Raw genomic sequence first — 22,180 nt, 5'->3', positions numbered from 1 at the left:
ACCTTGTTCTGTGTTGTACTGATGATATTTTTATTTAGTGATTTATCTTGGAAGGCTTTCCGTAAAAATAGTTAACATTTGTCAACTGCACTATTTTATCTTCTTTAATCCTCTGAACAATGTTGGAAAGTAGGCATCATTATTCCCTTTTTCGGAGATGAAAAAATTCAGGTAAAAAGAGAGTAGGTACCTTGCCCAAGGTCACACAGTGACTAGATGGCAGAACTGGGATTTGAATCCCGGTGGTCTGATGCCAGAGGACCACTCCTAACACTTCGAACACCACGTGGTCCCTCTTCATTAACAACACATGCCGTGTTCTTTTTACAGCTGCAGAGTTTTACCATTATATGGATGTACATACATTTACTTACCCAGCCCACTATTAACCCACAGGTAGGCTGTTTCCAATTTTTGTTACAACAAAAAACAGCAGTTAACCCTTTTAACTGTTCACCTTTGCCTACATGCACAGTTGCCCAAAATAAAAATAATTTCCTAGATATAAAAGTATCAAATGAAAATGGAAATCTTTGACTCACAGTATGGATTTTCCCTTCAAACACTAATGGCAATTTACATACTCATCAAGAATATATGCGTAAGGACTTTTTAACTTTTATAACTATGCACAAAGTGTAAATCATGCTATTAAAAGGTATCTGGAACTTAGCTGCTCAAATTTGGTTTGACAGTCGGTAGTGATTTTGACTTACCTTTTTCCATATTTTACCAAATTAAAGAAAGTCTGTTGGGTAGACAGCAAAAGAGCAAAACCCATTTTACTAGTAATTAGGCATCAAAGTCACTGTATCCTAAGAAAGTGTGTGCAGGGAATATAATCAACCCCGAATGTTTCTATAGCAGCCATGAAATCATATACAGAGAAAGAAAATAAGGGACAACCTAATCCAGTGCCCTCATTTGACAGCCTGACAGTCTGAGAAAACTGAGACACAGATACAGACCCATCCCAAACATTCGTGGGGGCCAAACATTTGTAAGGGTACAAATGGAGGCCCACATAAGATATGTCTACATATTTAGATGTTATAAATCAAATTCACAAGCTGTTAAAGAACATGTCTTCTATCTTCCCTTTTTCCCCCCCCCCAAGATTTTATTTAAATTCAAGTTAGTGAACATATAGTGTAATATTAGTTTCAGGAATAGAATTTAATGATTCGTCGTTTACATATAACACCCAATGCTCATCACAAGTGCCCTCCATAATGCCCATCCCCCATTTAGCCTCACTCTCCTCCCCTCCAGCAACCCTCAGTTTGTTCTCTATATTTAAGAGTTTCTTATGGTTTGCCTCCCTCTCTGTTTTTTACCTTATTTTACTTTTCCTTCCCTTCCCCTGTGTTCACCTGTTTCTATCTTGCCATCTTGACCAACGTATCTTTTAGGCTCGGAATATAGGATTTTGGCCTCTTTGGAACAGTGGTTTCAAACCTTGGCATTCATCATCACCTGGAGGACCTGTTACAACAAAGCTTGCTGGCCCCACTCCCAGATTCCCTGATTCAGTGAGTCTGAGATGGGGCCGCAAAGGCTACCCTTCTAACAAGATCCCAGGTGATGCGGCCGCCGCTGGTCTGGGACCACACTTTGAAGGCATTGCTTCAGATAGCAGACCAGGCTCCAGGTGGGCAAGACAGATTCCTTGCCCCATGGGGTGAGGCATGGCTGGGGAGGAAGGCCAGAGTGTTCACTCTAAATCAGGGTTTCTTATCCTCGGCACTGTTGACATTTTAGACCAGATAATTACTCACTGGGCGGAGTCGTCTGGTGCTCTTTAGGATGTTTAGTGTCATCCCTGACTTCTACCCACGAGATGCTAGTAGCCACCCCTGGACTGACAATTAAAAGGGTCTGACAGACGTTTCCAAATGCCGCTTGAGGGGCAAAGTTAAGCCTGGTGGAGAACCACTGCTCTAAATCATGGAGCCCAGGGCCAGGGCCCTCTGCTCTGGGTCGAGGGGCAGTACTGCACAGAAAAGCAAAAGGATTTCCAAATTTGCTTCTTGAATTGTGTGGCCATAAGACATATATATATTTTAAAATGTATAATTCTTCCTCTGCCCCCAAAATGAGAAGACAGAACTTCTCCAGAATTCTAAAACATCTTGACATTCTGAAAGGAATGACACATGGATGCATTTCAAGGCTTAGGTGAGCAACCAGATCTCTAGATAGTCGGACCTGTCCTCCCACGCTGAAGGCACCCAGTGTTCAGTAATAAGGCATTCAATGCTTGTGTTATCCTTATGTTGGGGTTGCTTAAACAATGAAGGTCAGCACAAATTCCCAGAAACCAAAGGCTTCTTCACTTTTGGCAGCAAGAGAACAGGGGAGGAATTACCTAGAAAGGTTACACATTTCAGTAGCAGGGCAAAGTCTGTTCTCTTGTGGCTACTGCTGGGGAAAAGTAATCTGAGTTTTCATCTTCAATACTAACAGTTGGTCTTGAAATATAAATGTCTAGTGTAGTAGACAAAATACGTTATTTGCTCTTCTAAATATCCTGTTCAGAACTTGGAACGTCTCCACTAAACATTTAGCTCTCTGAATTCAGAAATATTTTTGTGAACACTGTCACATTATTATCTCTGTTTGGTTTCTATAGACTAGACATGTTATTAAAAAATTAGTTAAATTATTTTGTCAAATAGAAAGATGACCTGGAAATTCTGACAAGAAGGCAATAATAGGTTTAAAACAAAGCAGGAATGAGTATCACTATAGAGTCATTTGTCTGGTAAGTTAGCTTAGCTTATGCTTTATACAGGAAAACTTCCCCCTGGTAGTAATGTTTAAAGGACAGCATAAAGTCTGAGTTAATTTTTCCAGTAAACTTAGTATTTCTAAAAATATTTTTGTTGAAATCCTAACTGAAGGCATATAATTTTATTCATTGGTCTGTCTCAGAGGTAGAGTATAAGAACTGTATGAGGCAATGAGCTATAGGTCCAAGTGACAAAAACTATCCCCAAGCAGAGAGGAGAATGTTATGAATTTAAATTAAATCACAGTATTGATATTTCATAAAATTTAAACATCAATAAAACTAGGTTTTTAATCCATATTTATCTAAAATTATAACATGAAGTAAAATATAAGTTTATAAAATATAACTATTAACTATACATTATTCTAACATAAGTTAGAAAATAAAATTAATATCGAATGCCTGGGTGGCTCAGATTCTCTTTCTCTGCCCCTTCCTTGCTCTTGCATGTGTGTGCACTCTCTAAGTTAAAAAAAATTAAGTTAAATTAAATTAATTTTAAAAAGTATTGTTGAAAATAAACATGTCATTAAAAGTGAAACAATCAACCAATCATAAAAATTTTTAATTAAAATGTCATTTGATCGTTTTTAAAATTCAATCTTATGAAACAAATGGAGTACATGGGGTCAAGTGGTAAGTATACTTTTGAGCAAAAGTGTCTGCCTCTTTCAGAATGCACACTAGCCCAGGGCACTTGCATGGCTCAGTTGGTTAAGCGTCCAACTTTGGCTCAGGTCATGATCTCACAGCTTGTGAGTTTGAGTCCTGTGTCAGGCTCTGTGCTGACAGCCTGGAGCCTCTTTCAGATTTTGTGCCCATCTCTCTCTGTCTCTCTTTGGCTCATGCACTCTCTCTTTTTCTCTCTCAAATATAAATAAACATTAAAAAAATAAATTTAAAAAGAAAGAATCTACATTATTCAACTCTTTCCTTCGGTCCTTTGGTCTATTTTATGTGCAGAAAATTCCATGGCTTTTTTGATAACTTGCAGAAAACCTTTGGAAAATTTTTTAAACTCTTTTTAAGAAACAGATTCAACATTTTATTGAGAGTGGCTTGAGTTTAGTTTCAAAGAAAGTGTTTCCTCTTTGTCTTCACTTTTCAGTTGATCAATATAAAAGCAGAGATTACCAATTTCAACTACAATACGCCATTTTTTTGTTCCACTAATTCAGAAAGACTGTGAGCCAGAGTAGAATTAATTTTTCTAACAGAAGTCTTGCTTTGTCAAGTGCCTGTTTCTTCCTCCTCTTGAAAACTATAGAAGTATAGAAAATACCCCTTTATTCAATTAAGACAGACTATGTCTCTGGATATAAGATAAAATAATTCAAACTTTAGGGATTTCAGTATGTGTGTATATATATATATATATATATATACACACATACACATACACTGAGGTTTTTATATGTTTATTATATATACATATTTATTTTATATATACATATTTATTATATATACATATATACATGTGTGTATAAGTGTACACTTATATATATGTATATGTATATATATACATATATATTAAGTATATATATGTACATATTTTTTTTCATGTATATATTCAGTTACTAGTTTTACATAAACAAACAAACAAAAAAAACCTCAGGATTTTAGCCCCTAAAATACCACTGGAATATCTGAGTATGAAAACCTAGAAATGTAATCAATTTCTAAGGAGATGTGGATGGTCTTCAGAAAAGTGGGTGCCAGAGAACCAAGAGCCCTCAGGACCCTCTACCTCTCATCTACCCTCTTCTGTGAGAAGAAGCAGGAGGTGATGTGAGGGTGGCTTTATTGTCTCCATGTGACTTTCCACAGACCAGAGGACAGGCTGCCTGCTCTTCTAAACTCAAATTCATTCATCTTTGTGAACAAAAAGGAAAGAAGTCTCTTCTTCTAGCTCAGCCAAAAACAAATCTTGTTGAAGAACTTTAAGTATCCCAAATCCAATCACTGTGACCTAGAAGTGAAGTCCCTTGATTGGTTCAGCTTGGGTTAGGTCCCTCCCCCTCAACCAGTCACTGAGGCCAAGAAGAGTGGTTCATGTACAAAATGGCAGCTCCCATTTGGATCCCAAGGATAGAATGAGGAGTGAAGCAAGTCCCCAAAAGGAAGCGATACAGGGAAGCAACTTAATAAATGTCTGCTACAAGTGATTTTAATTGAAATTTTTTACTTAAAAGATGATTATGCCTCAGAGTCAAGATTCTACATGTTCCTTTGTTACTGTTTAGAAGAGGTAGGAAGGATAAAAACTTGGGTAGAAATTAGATTTGACTTATGTTCATAAATGAAATACTGGGTTACTCCATAAGTGTTCAAGCTGATAATGTTGTAAGGTGAATTGGATCTCAGGAGGAACATTATCCTGGCAGAATTGAACAAATGACGCAGTCAGATGGACAAAGGCTAAACCTGATGACTATGGGGTTAACAAGGTGTAATGCGAATGGAGACAACACAAGGGTGTTGTATTTAGACGCAGTCCCTTCCTCAAGGGGCTATTATTTTAGTTAGAGAAACAAATAACAAACATGTTAAAAATAATTTCTAATACTGTGCTTTGAAGAAAGAAAAATAAGCAGAGAATGACTTGGTGTGGGTGAAAGCTGCTTCAACTAGGGTCGCTAAGGAAGGCCTTTCTAAGTGTTTGATGTACGAGCTAAGACGGCATGAATGATGAGAGGGAGGTGATCACGTAAAGGTCTACAGATCAGCATTCCAAGCAGGAAGAACAATGAGGGCAAAAGCCCCTGAGGTGGAAATGGGTTTGCAGTTTGAACATCAGTAATAAGGTCATCGTGTCTAAAGTTCATGGACACGCGGAGAATGCTAGAAAAGAGGGAGGGAGGGGCCAGTGTCTTAACAGCCAGAGTAAGAATTGGATTTTGAGCCCAAACTATATAAATAATAAGAAAAGACTAGTGGGTTTGCCATGCAGATAATGTCATTGCTGACTGTCAGTCTTGTCTTGGAGGTAAAAGCCGGTCAAACTGCAGTAAGTTTGAAAGACACTATGAAAAAGGTAACAGATCTAAAGTTAGTCATCACCAGGAGTCTTCTGGTAAAAGTTCCAAAATGAGTAAGCTGCCAGATAAGGACTTCTAACAGAGAGAATACAGGCCTCTTTGGTCAATTATTGATGGATTATCTTAAATCACGTTCTTAACTTCCCAGAACTCACTCATATTTATGTCCAATGGCAATGCTATATTCATTATGATGACTGGGGAATCCAAGTCCCCCAGAGACATTATGGAGATGCATTTTTTCCATTCTAGAATCTTCTGGCTCACATCAGCCCTGGTATTTTTGGCTAAAAGCTGAGTCTTGACAGTACTTAATTCTGGAGAACCATCTGTTGGTTTTAAAAATCAGGATATGAGTCCATTTTCCACTGATAAACTTTTCACCACAAAATGGAATGTAAGAGAGTAAAAAACAATCTGATTAATTCAGAATCCCACATAGTTCCATTCTAATTAATAACGGCGAATTTCTCTATACCACTGAGAAGTTTCCTTTTAAGTTCATAAAATATTCATTAACTCTACCAACACAGTTTGAGATTCAGTTTGCTAGATTTTTTTTTTTTAACGTTTATTTATTTTTGAGACAGAGGGAGACAGAGCATGAATGGGGGAGGGTCAGAGAGAGAGAGAGGGAGACACAGAATCTGAAACAGGCTCCAGGCTCTGAGCTGTCAGCACAGAGCCCGACGCGGGGCTCGAACTCACGGACCAGGAGATCATGACCTGAGCCGAAGTCGGCCGCTCAACCGACTGAGCCACCCAGGCACCCCGAGATTCAGTTTTCTAACAAATATCTAAATTCTTGGTAGAGCCTGCTGTTGGCAATCAGACAGCAATGCTTTCAGGACAACTGATAGACTTCCCTTGCTTTGTTTATTAAAGCCTCATACCCAGTAGTCTCATGGAAGAACTTAAAAAACACTTTTACTTCCTTTAGGATACAGCACTTCTTCGGGAAATTATTCTTCATCCTCACTCCAGAATAACACGTTCCAGGGAACGATACACTCACACTCTGGACTATCTGATTTTCTTCTCACCCAGGCAGTCACTTAACCAGCTTCTTGGAAATGTGTAGGACTGAATTCCCTGTGCCCAAGCTACGTGCCTGCCAGAAAAACCGTGAAGCTGCTGTGTGAAAGAAAACAACTTTTTATGGATGTGCTTCAGCTAACTTCTACTCAGAATATGCCTACCGTCTACTTATTACTATAAGTGGCTTTTTGAAAACCGAAAAACACTTATATTGTTGTCCTGCATGCATGATGAATTTTCTCCACTGCTGCACCTCCTCACAGTGGGAGAGGCATCTAGGTGGCTCATTCAGTTAAGTGGCCGATTCTTGATTTTGGCTCAGGTTTGTGAGATCCAGCCCTGTGTCAGGCTCCACGCTGACAGCATAGAGTCTGCTTGGGATTCTCTCTCTCTGCTCCTCCCCTGCTCACACTTGCTCACTCTCTCTCTCAAAATAAATAAATCGACTTTTTAAAAAATGCCACAATGATAAGATCATTAGGTGGTATGGTACTAAGACTTGCACCAAAAATCTTGAAGGGAGCAATACTAAAAGGGATTTATGTTTAAGAAGCTGGTTGGCCACACCAATCGGGTCACGTTTATTGATTAACTGGATGTACAGGGGATCTACTCCCCACGAGGCCCTTTGCCTTTGCTTGGACTTGCATCCCGGCACCATATTTTTCTGTGACCTAGCAAAGTTCCTTGATCTAAGCCTCAGTTTCCTCATATGTAAAGTAGAAATAATAATGCTATGTCTACTGCGAGATTATAGTGTGGATAAATTGGGTTAATATATATCAAAGACTCAGAGCAGCCTGGCACACAATGAAAATTAGCCATTACTATTTTGTATAACCTTTCTGGGAAATAAGATAAAGAATAAAAAAATAAAAGTAAAATGGTATGGCATTGTAGAATTAAGAGGGAAATTGTGTAATACTAATTCTTATGTACCACAGAAAGTATAGAGAGAAAAAAAGACATGCAGATGAGAAAGTCTTCACAGACGTCATGGGGCTTGAGTGAGGCCCTGAGAATTTGGAGAGGAAATGTATGGACATTTATGGACAAAGACACAGAAGCAGGAAAGAATGTGCCCGTGGAACACGGATAAAAGACAAGTCAGTCTTGAAAGAGAAGGAGCGTATAAAGGGGTACAAAGTTAAAGACAGATGAAATAGTTTATGGTGAGTCCACTAATTGGGGAAAATAGTCCAAACTTTTTTGGTTAAAAAAAAATATATGTGAAATGAAAGATTTTTCCAGAGAAATTATTTATTTCTACCTTAATCTATTCAGTCTTCTATAACAAATTACCATAGCCTGGGTGGCTTGTAAACAACAGAAATTTATTTCCCACAGTTCTGGAAGTTGAGAAATCCAAGACCAAGGTCTTGGCAGATTTGGTGTCTGGTAAATACCCGCTTCCTTGTTTATAATAAGATGGCCATCTTCTTGCTGGGTCATCACATGGTGGAAGGGGTGAAAGAGCTCTCTGGGTCTTTTTACAAGGACACTAATTCCATTCATCTGGGCTCTACTCTCATGACCCAAACACTTCCCAAAGGCCCCACCTCCTAATACCATTACACTTGACATTAGGAATTAACATATGAATTTGGAGGAACACAAACATTCAATAGCAATTGAACATGATGTTCCTACTATGGCAGGTAGGTCCCTATTAATAATTTATCCATGGGATACTGAGTGCTTCCCAGGAAATGGAGGCACCAAACATTTCCTAATCCTACTTCCCCCACCAACCACTACTCACATTTCTATGCTCCTCTTTACAACAAAATCCCTCCAAAAAGTTCTTTTTTTAAAAAAAACATTTTTAATGTTTATTTCTGAGACAGAGAGAGACAGAGCATGAGTGGGGGAGGGGCAGAGAGAGAGGGGACACAGAATCTGAAGCAGGCTCCAGGCTCTGAGCTATCAGCACAGAGCCCGACGTGGGGCTCGAACTCACAAACCATGAGATCATGACCTGAGCCAAAGCCGGACGCCCAACCAGCTGAGACACCCAGGTGGCCCCCTCCAAAAAGTTCTATACTATCTTTTATTTCTCTCCTTTCACTATCTTATGTTTTTGCCCCACTCACTCCACTAAAACTACTCATGCCAATGACATGCACATTGCTGAAACCAAAAGTCAGTTTTCAGCCCTCATTTTACTTGACTTCTCAGCAACTTTTAACACAACTGACCGTTGCTTCTGCCTTGATACACTTTCTTCCCTTGGTTTCCAGGATATCACATCCTCCTACCCCTGGGTTGTCCTCTCTCATCTCCTTTGGCTTTACTACTTCTCTTCTCCCACCCTCTTAATGTTAGGGCTCAGCTCTTGGTCTTATCTTCTCTATCTAAACTCGCTCTTAGGGCATCAGGGTGGCTCAGTCAGGTAAGCATCAGACTTCAGGTCAGGTCATGATCTCGCTATTTGTGACTTTGAGGACTGCATCAGGCTCTGTGCTGACAGCTCAGAGCCTGGAACCTGCTTCGGATTCTGTGTCTCCTTCTCTCTCTCTGCCCCTCCCCCACTCACGCTCTCTCTCTCTCTCTATATCAAAAATAAATATGCATTAAGAAAAATTAAAAAATAAATACATAAATTCACTCTCTTGATTATGTCACCAGTCCCATAAATTTATACTGTCTGTATCCAGGTGACTTTCAAATATATAGCTCTAGTTCAAACATCTCTAATAAACTCCAGACTTGAGGGGCACCTGGATGGCTCAGTCAGGTAAGCATTAAACTTCAGCTGAGATCATGATCTCATGGTTCGTGAGTTAGAGCTCCATATTGGACTCTGTGCTGTCAGTCAGCACAGAACCTGCTTTGGATCCTCTGTCTCCCTCTCTCTCTCTCTCTCTGCCCCTCCCCAGTCTGCATTCTCTCTCTCACTCTCAAAAGTAAGTAAAACTTAAAAACAAAGAAACAAACAAACAAACAAACAAAAACTTCAGATGGCTTTCCAGGGGAATTCTACCAAAGATTTAAGGAAGAGTTAACACCTATTCTGTTCCAAAAGATAGAAATGGAAGGAAAACTTCTAAACTCTTTCCATGAAGCCACCATTACCTTGATTCCAAAACCAGACAGAGACCCCAAGTGGGATTTATACCTGGGATGCAGGTCTGGTTCAATATCCACAAAACAATTAACATGGTTTATCACATCAATAAAAGAAAGTACAAGAACCATATGATCCTCCAATAGATGCAGAGAAAGCATTTGACAAAATACAGCATCGTTTCTTGATAAAAACCCTCAAGAAAGTGGGGATAGAAGGAGAATACCTCGAGATCATAAAAGCCATATATGAACGACCCAACACTAATATCATCCTCAATGGGGAAAAACTGAGAGCTCTCCCCCTAAGGTCAGGAACAAGACAGGGATGTCCGTTCTCGCCACTGTTATTCAACATACTATTGGAAGTCTTAGCCTCTGCAATCAGACAACACAAAGAAATAAAAGGCATTCAAATCAGCCGGGAGGAGGTCAAATTGTCACTCTTCGCAGATGACGTGATATTCTACATGGAAAACCAAAAGATTCCACCAAAAAACTGCTAGAACTGGTTCATGAATTCATCACAGTTATAGGATATAAAATCAATGCACAGAAATCCATTGCATTCCTATTCACCAACAATGAAGCAACAGAAAGAGAAATCAAGGAATCGATCCCATTTACAATTGCACCAAAAACCATAAAATACCCAGGAATAAATCTAACCAAAGAGGTGAAAACTCTATACACTGAAAACTATAGAAAGCATATGAAAGAAATTGAAGAAGACACACACAAAAAAAGGAAAAAAAGATTCCATGCTCCTGAATAGGAAGAATATTGTAAGTAAAACTTAAATATTGTTAAAATGTCGATACTACCCAAAACAATCTACATATTCAATGCAATCCCTATCAAAGTAACACCAGCATTCTGCACAGAGTTAGAACAAATAATCCTAAAATTTGTATGGACCCAGAAAAGACCCTGAATAGCCAAAGCAATCTTGAAAAAGAAAACCAAAGCAGGAGGCATCACAATCCCGGACTTCAAGCTATACTAGAAAGCTGTAATCATCAAGACAGTATGGTACTGGCACAAGAACAGACACTCAGATCAATGGAACAGAATAGAGAACCCAGAAATGGACCCACAAACCTAATCTTTGACAAAGATTAATCTAATCTTTGACAAAGCAGGGAAGAATATCCAATGGAATAAAGACAGTCTCTTCAGCAAGTGGTACTGAAAACTGGACAGCAACATGCAGAAAAATTAACCTGGACCACTTTCTTACACCATACACAAAAATAAACTCAAAACGGATGAAAGACCTGAGTGTAAGACAGGAAGCCATGAAAATCCTAGAGGAGAAAGCAGGCAAAACTTCTTTGATCTTGGCCACAGCAACTTCTTACTCAACATGTCTCCGGGGGCAAGGGAAACAAAAGCAAAAATGAACTACTGGGACCTCATCAAAATAAAAAGCTTCTGCACAGCGAAGAAAACAATCAGCAAAACTAAAAGGCAACTGACAGAACGGGAGAAGATATTTGCAAACGACATATCAGATAACGGGTTAGTATCCAAAATCTATAAAGAACTTATCAGATTCAACCCCAAAATACAAATAATCCAGTGAAGAAATGGGCAAAAGACATGAATAGACACTTCTCCAGAGAAGGCATCCAGATGGCCAACTGACACATGAAAAAATGCTCAACATCACTCATCATCAGGGAAATATAAATCAAAACCACAATGAGATACCACCTTACACCTGTCAGAATGGCTAACATTAACAATTCAGGCAACAACAGATGTTGGCAAGGATGTGGAGAAAGAGGATCTCTTTTGCATTGTTTGTGGGAATGCAAGCTGGTGCAGCCACTCTGGAAAATAGTATGATGGTTCCTCAAAAACATAAAATAGAACTACCCTACAACCCAGCAATTGCACTACTAGGTATTTATTCAAGGGATACAGGTGTGGGGTTTCGAAGGGACATATGCACCCCAATGTTTATAGCAGCACTATCAACAATAGCCAAAGTATGGAAAGAACCCCAATGTCCATCGATGGATAAATGGGTAAAGAAAGAAGATGTGGTGTGTGTATACACACACACACACACACACACACACACACACACACACACAATGGAGTATTACTCAGCAATCAAAAAGAATGAAATCTTGCCATTTGCAACCACGTGGATGGAACTGGAGGGTATTATGTTAAGCGAAATTAGTCAGAGAAAGACAAATATCATATGACTTCACTCATATGAGGACTTTAAGAGACAAAACAGATGAACACGAGGGAAGGGAAACAAAAATAGTATAAAAACAAGGAGGGGGACAAAACATAAGAGACTCTTAAATATGGAGAACAAACTGAGGGTTACTGGAGGAGTTGTGGGAGGGGGGATGGGCTAAATGGGTAAGGGGCACTAAGGAATCTACTCTTGAAATCATTGTTGCACTATATGCTAACTAATTTGGATGCAAATTTTTAAAAAAATTTAAAAAAGCAACTTTAAACTCCAGACTAGAGTCCATTTGGCTGTCTAATAGACATCCCAAATTTCACAAGATCACAGAACGGATCTTTCTCCCCAGACCTGCTCCATCTACAGTCTTCCCCATCTCAGTTTACTACAATACTATCTTTACAGTTGCTTGAGCCAAAAAAAAAAAACCTTTCAGTCATTAGTGACTCTTCTCAATCTCCAATCAATATCCAATCTGTCAGGGAGTCCTGTTGGCTCCACTTTTTAAAATATATCCAGGATTAAATCATTTATCGCCATGTTCTCTGCTACCATTCTGATCTGAGCCACCCAAATGTCTTACTTGGATGACTTCAGTGGCCTCCTAACTAGTCTTCCTGCTTCTACTCTTGCCTTCCTACGGCATATTCTCAATAACAACCAGAGTGATACCTTTTAGTCAGAAAATGGCTACAATAAAAAGTAAATAATAACAAGTATTGACACGGATATGGAGAAATCGGAACCCTCATGCAGTGCTGGGAAAAGTATAATGTGGTGCAGCCCTTTTGGAAGACAGTTTGGCAGTTCTTCAAAAAATTAAAAATCTGACCCAGAAATTTTAGTCCTGAGTCTACACCCAGGAGAAACTGAAAACATACATTCACACAAAACTTGTACATCAATGTTCTTAGCAACATTTTCATAAGAGCCAAAAAAATGGAAACAACCCAAATATCCATCAATTGAGGAATGGATAATCAAAGTGTGGATATATCTACACAATGGAATATTAGTCAGCCATAGATAGGAAGGAAGCACTGATACATATTATAAAACATAGATAAACCTTGAAAACATTATGCCAAGTGAAAGAGACCAGACAAAAAAAGGCATATATTAGATGATTCTGTTTTTATGAAACGTGCACAATGGGCAAGTCTCTAGAAGCAGAAAGTCGTGTTTGTCCGGGGTTTAGGGAGGAGAAATGGGGAGTGATTGTTAGAGGCATGGGGTTTCTTTTCCAAGTGATGAAATGTTTAGGAATCAGTGGTGACGACTGCACAATATTGTGAATATATTAAAAATGACTGAATTGTACACTTTTAAAGCGTGAATTTTATGGTATATGAATTATATTGTATATTTTTAAAAAAGACCATAAGGATTCAAGCTTCTTTTCCATGGTTTCCTTGTACAGGACCAGCAGCCTGGGCTGAATCTACTACCACACAGGATTTAGTCTTGTCTTTGAGCTTCACGAGTTTCATGGAAGTCAATCAATAAGGAAACTATCCTTATATGACAAATGGAATCTGAAGTTAGAAGATTTTCCCTGGAAGTACACTTCCGGGAAAAATTTCGATATAAATCCTTATATCAGCGACTCTCAGGTAATACAATTGAGGCTATCTTTGTGGTTTAGCCCAAAATAAAGAAATATTCTTTGGAAGCCTGGTGCTTCTATTGACCAACTCTAAAACATTAGGACACAAAATCAAACTTCAACCAATCCCATATAGGAATTTTTGTCAAAGTAGAATAGCCTATTTCCAGATGATCTGGTTTTATATAAAGTTTATGAAGCCAAGGGACACCGAGAATCACATTCTCTTAGACCAACTTTCTCAAATACCAGATGTCTGAACTGAACATTTGGCAAGTATTAGAGGGCAGTCTAAATTCTGATTTGTATTGTTGATTAAATAAATGTCCATATGTTTCTAATACTGGGCATGTAGGTAGCAAAGTCAATATACTGTCATGAGAATTAGGGGCTGATTTATATCCTTGTCTAATCAAATAGTCATCATACGTCCAGGCTGGGGTGAACTCATGATATCTGCAGATGGGCGTAAAAAGTTGTACAGATTCAGCAAAGAACTCTCAATCTTCTCATTTGGGCAAGCACTTAGTTGAGAGCTGAGCATTTGTGCTGTTAGACATGGAAGGTGTAATTTGCATCTGAAAAACTCCAAGTGTAGGTTTTTTAATCAACTGCCTCTATCATGAAAGTATTTCAATAGAAGCCCTGCAAAACATGTAATTCGGTCTAGACTTACATTTTGATAAACTAACTCCAACCTGTCCCCTCCCTGCATTTGGAGTTAAAGTATATTAGTTTGGGACACTACACTACAACGCTATTCTCTATAAATGTTTACTGAATGACTAAATGAATGACTTAAATGTATATTATAATATCAAGACAATGATAGAGTTGAATATTTTTCTTATATACTTCTAATAGGTATGCCAGGTGCTATGCTGTACATGAACCATTCTCAGATGACAAAGAGTCTGGAAGTTTTTTCCAACAACTTTATGTTCTAGGTTGTTTCCTTATGTGTCTTCCCCACTACATGGTAAGCTCTTTGATGATATTTTCACCCCTGCATCCTCCACATAATGCCTACTCTAGTTCAAGGCCCATAGCAGATTCTCAAAACAACAACAACAACAACAACAACAAAACAAAACAAAAACCCAATAGGAAAGACATACTGAATAGAACTAATTGGGGTTGTGCTTTAAGCTTCAAGTTTCTGGGTGTAAAGCATGTTTGAAGGTATAAAGACAGACCTACTCCACTCCAGAAGCTTAAAGAGGACAGCTATAATATTTTCCCTTCCTTTGGCAGCTGGAGTGTAGGTCAATGACTAATCATGGCCAGACAGACCTTTCTGTAGGGACTTTGAATCTAGAGGAAATGACTCAGATGCAGGGTCACTTAGAGTTTGAGGCATCAGTGGCAGAACTGTGAATTCACAGTACAGCTGCGACTCACCAGAGACAGTGGGAACAGAGCAGATTCCTAAGTAGCCCATTCCTACTGTAGGAATCAATGGCCTCTTCTTGCCCATTATCTTCATTCCTGTCCCAGCCTGGCTCTCCAGATTTCTGTCAATCCACGATCTACGCAAGAAAACTGAAGAGTTCTCTTGACGGCGATCAGAAAGTACAAAAATACTAAGGTACCCTTCCTACTCATTTCCTTCAAAGACTTATCACTACTTGCCCATTAACTCACTCAAATAATGCTTATGGTTTTCCAGCTACACTGCTCTCTCAGACTTTCCTAGCCTTTCTGTGAAATAAAGGTATGTTTAAAAAAAATCTAAATGTCTTTTTACATTTTAAATATCTAATATATTGAAATAGCATTTTCCCACTATTTTAAGGAAATGAAGAAAGTAGCGTAAGAAATTAAAAAAAAAAATCCAATATGCACACAATAGCCAAAGATGGCAATCACCAAAATGTGCCTCGTTGGATGAACAGATTTAAAAATGTGGTGTATCCATGCAATGTAATATTTTTTCAGCCATAAACAGCAATGAAATGCTGGTCCATAGTTGTATAAAAACACTATGCTAAGTGAAAGAAGCCAGATAATGGAGATGGTTGCATAGCATTGTGAATACACTAAATGCCACTGAATTTACCCTTTAAAATGGTTAAGATGGTCAGTTATGTTATATGTATCTCATCAAAATAAAAAACGAAAATCCAATATACAAAAAAATTAGAAGAGATATCAAAAAGAATATTTAAAACAAGATCCCTTCTGTTTATAGTAGAGCAGGCTGGCCTGTCAGAAGAATTTTTCGGCTGGCAAAATCTTTGCGGTTGCGACTTTTCCTCAGAACTCTCAACAGAGTTATCGATCATTATGTTAATCCAGTTTTCATATTAAGAAATAACCTATGTTGTGGTGAGAGGAAAATAAAGCTCATTCAAAAGGCTTTTCATTTATCTCTGATCACAGTCACATACCATTTCATTTAGATATCCGTAAGGATGTTGTGAAAATGAAGTATAATTTAATGGATCTTGATGGATACAATTTTTCCGCTCTGGCAAAGTTGAAAGTTCTTTCTTACATAGTAGCATCAGTTACTCAACTTTCCAAAGATGTAAGACTTTACATGGGGAAAATAGGCTGAAGATACTGGGATTTATGTCACTCTTCAAACTGAGATAACAAAAATGCGCTGCTAGTTTCTATCCCATAATTCATAGCTCATTATTGAAAAATTGTTTCAAGTTTGTTCAGTGGAATCCTGGGAAATGACATTTACTCAATTTTTTATTCTAGAACTTTAAAATTTGTTTGTCTTTTATTTCCATCATTTCCACATTTCCCCCCAAATCTCACATACAGCAGGGGTAAAAAAATATATATGTGAATACATATCCTCACATATACATCTAAGACCCTCAGTTATTGCTTTCCATCCCCAACAGAACTGAAAAAGAAAACCCCACAACATAGCAAGTATCCAACTTTCAAAGTATAGGTTTCAGTCTATTTGTATCAAAGCCAGAGTTAGTGTCTTTTCATTCTACTAAGGAGCCAAAATGGCAAACTATTTCCTGATTTACGTTTCCTAATTACTACTGAGGGTAAACTGAAATGCCGTCAACTTTAAGTTCTATTTCTCAACTTATTAAAAAATGTGTGTTGCTTAAAAAGAAATTTTCAGTAACCTCTTGGGAGAAAAACCTCAATATTTCCCCATCCAGGTTGCTTGGAGGAAACCGTCTTAATGCTTTTGCAAACACTCAAAGTGTTTCCTTTCAGAAGTTGTTAAAATACAATTACTGCATTTACATGTAGCGAGAGGCTTCATCAAAGTGGCTTTCCACCGCAGCCTCTTCAGAGCAGGTGCCTGTCATTAAATATGGTCCTCTCACCTGATTCATTTCCCATGCTCTGGAGGGCTCTATGTGAGAGCACTAACTCACTCTGCATTCATAAGGAAGATGTTACTGCCAATTCCACGAAGCCTTCTGAGAAACTCATCAGTGCTACAAACTACTGACCTTACCCTAAACCCATCTGCTTGCAGGCTAGCTGACTCAACGTCTCCTGCCAGCCATCCGCACACACGTGGTGTTCTTTGGCAGATCTGTGAGCCGTCAGGAATGAGGAGGAGCTCACATTTTTAGAGAGGGTCACTGCGGAGAAAAAAAAGAAAGGGAAAACCCTAATTAGAAACATTTCTGCTCAGGAAACCAAAGGCTAACTTAACATGCTTTCGCTTTGCTTGCGTTTGTGTTTCATTGTTTTAATTAAGAACCACTTGATGAGTGCTTGCCCTGTGCTTAGCACTGCTCTCAGTGTTGTGGAAGACTGCAAAAAGTGAATTAGAAATGTTCTCTGCCCTCCAGGAACCACAGGCTCTAGTGAAAGACATGGGCAGTTCTTAACTTTTCTTTACGACTTACAAGACGACCAGAGGCAGCACTCAAATCCCTTGAGTTTATCCAGTGATTTGCACAGCTATCAGGGGTTAGTTGTCACTTTGTTCATTTCATTTCCTTTCAAGAGAGTATGTGAGAAGGCAAGGGTAGGCAAGCGATGTTAAGTTAGGACTAATTTGGTATATGCTCTAATTCCTATTTTACAATAGAGCATCCTCTCTACTTCCTACGCCATAGATTACTTGTGAAACACTGTGCAATTAATCACAGCACAAATGATGATCATGGTGTGGCCAGATGATGCAAAGGACTGAAATAAGAGCTCAGTGAATGGAAGGATGATGAGTATGGAACAACAGAATTAATCAAACCCAAGATTACAAACTGCAACACTGGATACTGGTGGGAGATGCCTTTAGGTCCTGTCCATGTAAGGAGCTAGGTAGATATCTATTTCCTTTGGATCTAGAGCAAGAGCACAGGGAAGACGGAAGACCCGCTTTTATAAAAATAATCAATAATAATTTATTTCAAAACTTTGAATATAGGTTGTTGGATTTTCCATGAGCATTTTACATTTTTGTCTCTTTTTTTTCCCTCCAAGATCTTATTTAAATTCAACTTAGTTAACATACAGTGTGGTATTAGTTTTAGGAGTAGAATCTAGTGATTCATCACTTACATGCAACACTCAGTGCTCATCACAAGAAGCACCCTCCTTAATGCCCATCACCCACTTAGCCCATCCCCCCACCACCTCCCCTCCATCAACCCTCAGTGTGTTCTCTATCATTAAGTCTCTTATGGTTTGTCTCCCTCTCTGTTTTTATAGTATTTTAATTTTCCTTCCCTTCCCCTGTGTTCATCTGTTTTGTTCCTTCAACTCCACATGACTGAAATCATACGATATTTGTCTTTTCCTAACTGACTTATTTCACTTAGCGTCACACATTCTAGCTCCATCCACTTTGTTGCAAACGGCAAGATTTCATTCTTTCTGATTGCCAAGTAGTACTCCATTGTATATACATACCACCTCTTCTTTATCCATTCATCGGTCAATGGACATTTGGGCTTTTTCTATAATTTGGCTATTATTGATAAAGCTGCTATAAACATTGGGGTGCCTGTGCCCCTTTGAATCAGTACTTTTGTATCCTTTGGGTAAATACCTAGTAGTGCAATGGCTGCATTGTAGGGTAGTTCTATTTTTAACTTTTTGAAGAACCTCCATATTGTTTTCCAGAGTGGCTGTACCAGTCTGCATTCCTACCAACCAGTGTTAAGAGGGTTCCCCTTTCTCCACATCCTCGTCAACATCTGTTGTTTCCTGAGTTGTTAATTTTAGCCATTCTGACAGGTGTAAGGTAGTATCTCGTTGGAGTTTTGATTTGTATTTCCTGGATGATGAGTGATGTTGAGCATTTTTTCATGTGCCTTAGCCATTTGTATGTATTCTTTGGAGAAATGTCTATTCATGTGGAAGACCCACTCTAATACCCTATTCCAGGAGGTGTCCATGATATCAGAATGACAGAATATTAATAATTGTTGAAGCTGGGTGATAATAAAGAGTCTAAAAATTGTATTCTAGCAGCTATATGGTCATAACAATTTAAACCCAGATGTTTTTACATATAATATGGACATTTCAAATAACAAAATAACTTAGGGGGAAATGTTCTGTGCGTTGGAAATAACATCTATGAATCACTACTGCCAGCTTTTATCATAGTAAAACAAAACAGATGAAATTGGTCAGTAAATTCTGGGAAGTCACTTAGGACTTATTAAGCTTAAATAGCTGATAGGTGTTCCAGTGGGTGGCCAATGGCAGAAACACACAGCTCACCACAGTCCCACTCATCAGAACTGTCCAAGCAGTCGGCTTCACCGTCGCACCAGCGCTCACGGGACACACACTCATGGTTCGCGCATTCGAGTTCATCGTCTTGGCAAAATGCTGGCACGGGGAACAAGAAGCGAGACGATGGAAACATTAAACAAGTGTGATCATCATTCACATGCACATTATCATCTGTCAGCAGGAGCAGGGAAGGAAGAAAAGCTGCGGGTCCCTGAGGCCTCCAAACGGGTTTCAGGACAGAATAACTGAATTGGTAAAAACTCCTATCACAGATGCCAGTCCATGCAAATAACGAGCATTTAAATGATACTACCATCTCCAAGTCACTAAATTGTCTAGTTCTGACACCAGGATTGAAAAAGTGGTACCCAGAGCAGCAGAACTTCCAAAGATTGAGAGAACAGCGTTAAAATCTGATGTGGCATGAGGCCAGCACTGGGGATGAGCAGAATGAAGTGACCACAAGATGGAAACCAGCTCTGGCCACATACATGGATAATGTTTATTCTTTAAAAATCTCTACTATTAAATGACTCCCTGAATCACATACTAATTCTGCTGGGTTTTTAAAATCATAGTGACACTCCTTGATTGCCCGCCTGCCTAACATCCATTTCCTTTCTTCCTCCTTTTTTAAGGGGACCTGATTCTGTTCAGCTTCCCACAGCTCCAGAAGATCCTGACTAGTGTAAGTGGGACATTGCATTTTCTAGCTACAACTATTTTTTTTCTAAGTATAGTTACTAGCCCAATAAAAAAGATGGGACCCAAGATCAGAGATCTGGCCTACCATTTCTTGGGTTGTGCTTTCCAAGATAGTTCCTACCCAAACCCTGCTGGCCAGACCATGCATCCCAACCTGGGACAGGGGCAGCCTGAAGGAAACAGCATTTTTTCTAATTGGTTTTCACTAAGGGGTGCTTCTTTTTGCAATCCAGCTATTTAGGTGGTATCTTTTCTAATTCACACAAAGACCCCTGAATGCTAGCTGGAAACTTGTTCAAAGTTGGCCAAACTGAGTGAACCCTTAAGTGATATTCCAGAGATGAGGGCAAGGTCATCATCACTCCTTCTCACTGGATATGATCAAGAAAGCATGGCATCTCAGTTGCTCTTGGCAGCCATCTTTTGACTCTCGCAGATCTAGTCTGAAGTCAAGCTGAACTTAAAGAATCTAAGAAGAGGTGCTAAACTCGAACATCTAGCCTCAAGAATCCTTCCTGTACTTGACTTTTAAAATGATAATACAAGACATAGTGATACATATGATATAAAATAAAATAAAATAAAATAAAATAAAATAATAATAATAAAATAAAATAAAATAAAGTCTTCATTGTTTAAGTCAGCCTGAGCTGGGCTTTCTGTTACTAGTAGATAAAATATCTTGAGAGAGAATTTTTTTCTGGTTCTAAAAGTAGTGGCCATTCATTTAGAAAATGTAGAAAAGACAGAAAAGCAAAAACACTTAATAATCCCACCACCTAGAGATAAGAACTGTAAACTGTTTCTTGTGACTTTCTGATCTTTTCCTATATGTGGGTATCAGCACTTTAAAAATTCACGACAATAGTGCACATAATACTTTATATTTTGTTTTATTTGCCTAATGACATGTAATGAACCCAGGAGAAATTATTCTTTCCATTTGATTTTTAATGTTTGCATATTATTGCATTTTAGGGTTGTATTTTCTGTCCTCTTTTTTTATATAGTTGGATAAAATTATAATTTTTCCATGTGATAAATAATACTAGAATAATATCACTGTGCATATAATTTACACATGTTTATGTTCTTGCATATATTTTTATAAGCAGAGATTTGTTCATAAGATCTGAACATACTAAAGGCTTTTGATACATATTTCCAAATTTCTAGATTATATTCAAAATTAGAGGTAATCCGTGTTTAACATATAAAAAGTTGTGTTGGTCAATTCAAGGTAAGCACTTACAACAGTTTTTCTCATCCATGGCATCAGGGCAGTCTGGGAACCCATCACAGATAACTGTGTGCTTCAAACATTGTTTATTGGATGGACATTCCCAAAGATCTCTCTCTTTACAGCCTGAAGACAGAAGAAAAGGTTATTTGCAATAGATGTGGAGATAAAAATAATGATGGATTTGATGAAGCAACGTAGAAAAATTATAGTATAGCACAAAGTCATGATTTCTGTCTTCTTAAAAAGTCTTGACTTCTGGGGGTTCCTGGGTGGCTCAGTCAATTAAGTGTCCGACTCTTGATTTTGGCTCAGGTCATGATCTCACGGTTCATGAGATGGAGCCCCACATCAGGCTCTGCGCTGGCAGCACGGAGCCTGCTTGGGATTCTCTCTCTCCCTCTCTCTCTGCCCCTCCCCCACTCACATGCTCATTCTCTCTCTCCTCTCTCTCTCTCTCAAAATAAATAAATAAACATTTTTTAAAAAGGCTTGGCTTGACTTCTGTATACCATGAAAACTGTAATTTTTAGAGCAGAAATATTCGATAATCTCCATGCTGCAATATAAATAGGACAGCTTTCCTAAGAGAAGATCAAAAGTGACATATGGGAAAAGGGGGAAAAAATGGAAAAACAGCTATACACTGACGCTCATCTTTAGCTGTTCTTTTTGCCTTCGGAGTCCATTTGCCAATGCATTAGACTCAACTATGAAATGATAACTTATGCTTTAAGTAAATATGCTAAAACCTAGTGATTTAGATGCATATTATCTTAAAAATGTAATT

General features: G+C 38.5%; 1 protein-coding gene across 7 annotated transcripts in view; it reads right to left on the bottom strand.

Annotated features, from left to right (window-relative positions):
• Nucleotides 1-22,180, bottom strand: part of CORIN (corin, serine peptidase) — a 255,232-nt gene that overhangs the window by 32,784 nt on the left and 200,268 nt on the right. For all 7 annotated transcript variants that reach the window (XM_027056350.2, XM_053217396.1, XM_053217397.1 and 4 more), the window contains 3 exons: nt 21,403-21,516; nt 19,431-19,541; nt 17,203-17,332 (listed from right to left, as the gene is read on the bottom strand). In XM_027056350.2, the coding sequence (XP_026912151.1) occupies nt 17,203-17,332; nt 19,431-19,541; nt 21,403-21,516 (355 nt within the window). The remainder of the gene's footprint in view (nt 1-17,202; nt 17,333-19,430; nt 19,542-21,402; nt 21,517-22,180) is intronic.

The sequence above is a fragment of the Acinonyx jubatus genome, chromosome B1, assembly GCF_027475565.1.
Source record: "Acinonyx jubatus isolate Ajub_Pintada_27869175 chromosome B1, VMU_Ajub_asm_v1.0, whole genome shotgun sequence".
Lineage (NCBI taxonomy): Eukaryota > Metazoa > Chordata > Mammalia > Carnivora > Felidae > Acinonyx > Acinonyx jubatus.
Note: the sequence above shows the minus strand (reverse complement) of the source record. Positions and strands in the feature narration are given on the sequence as shown.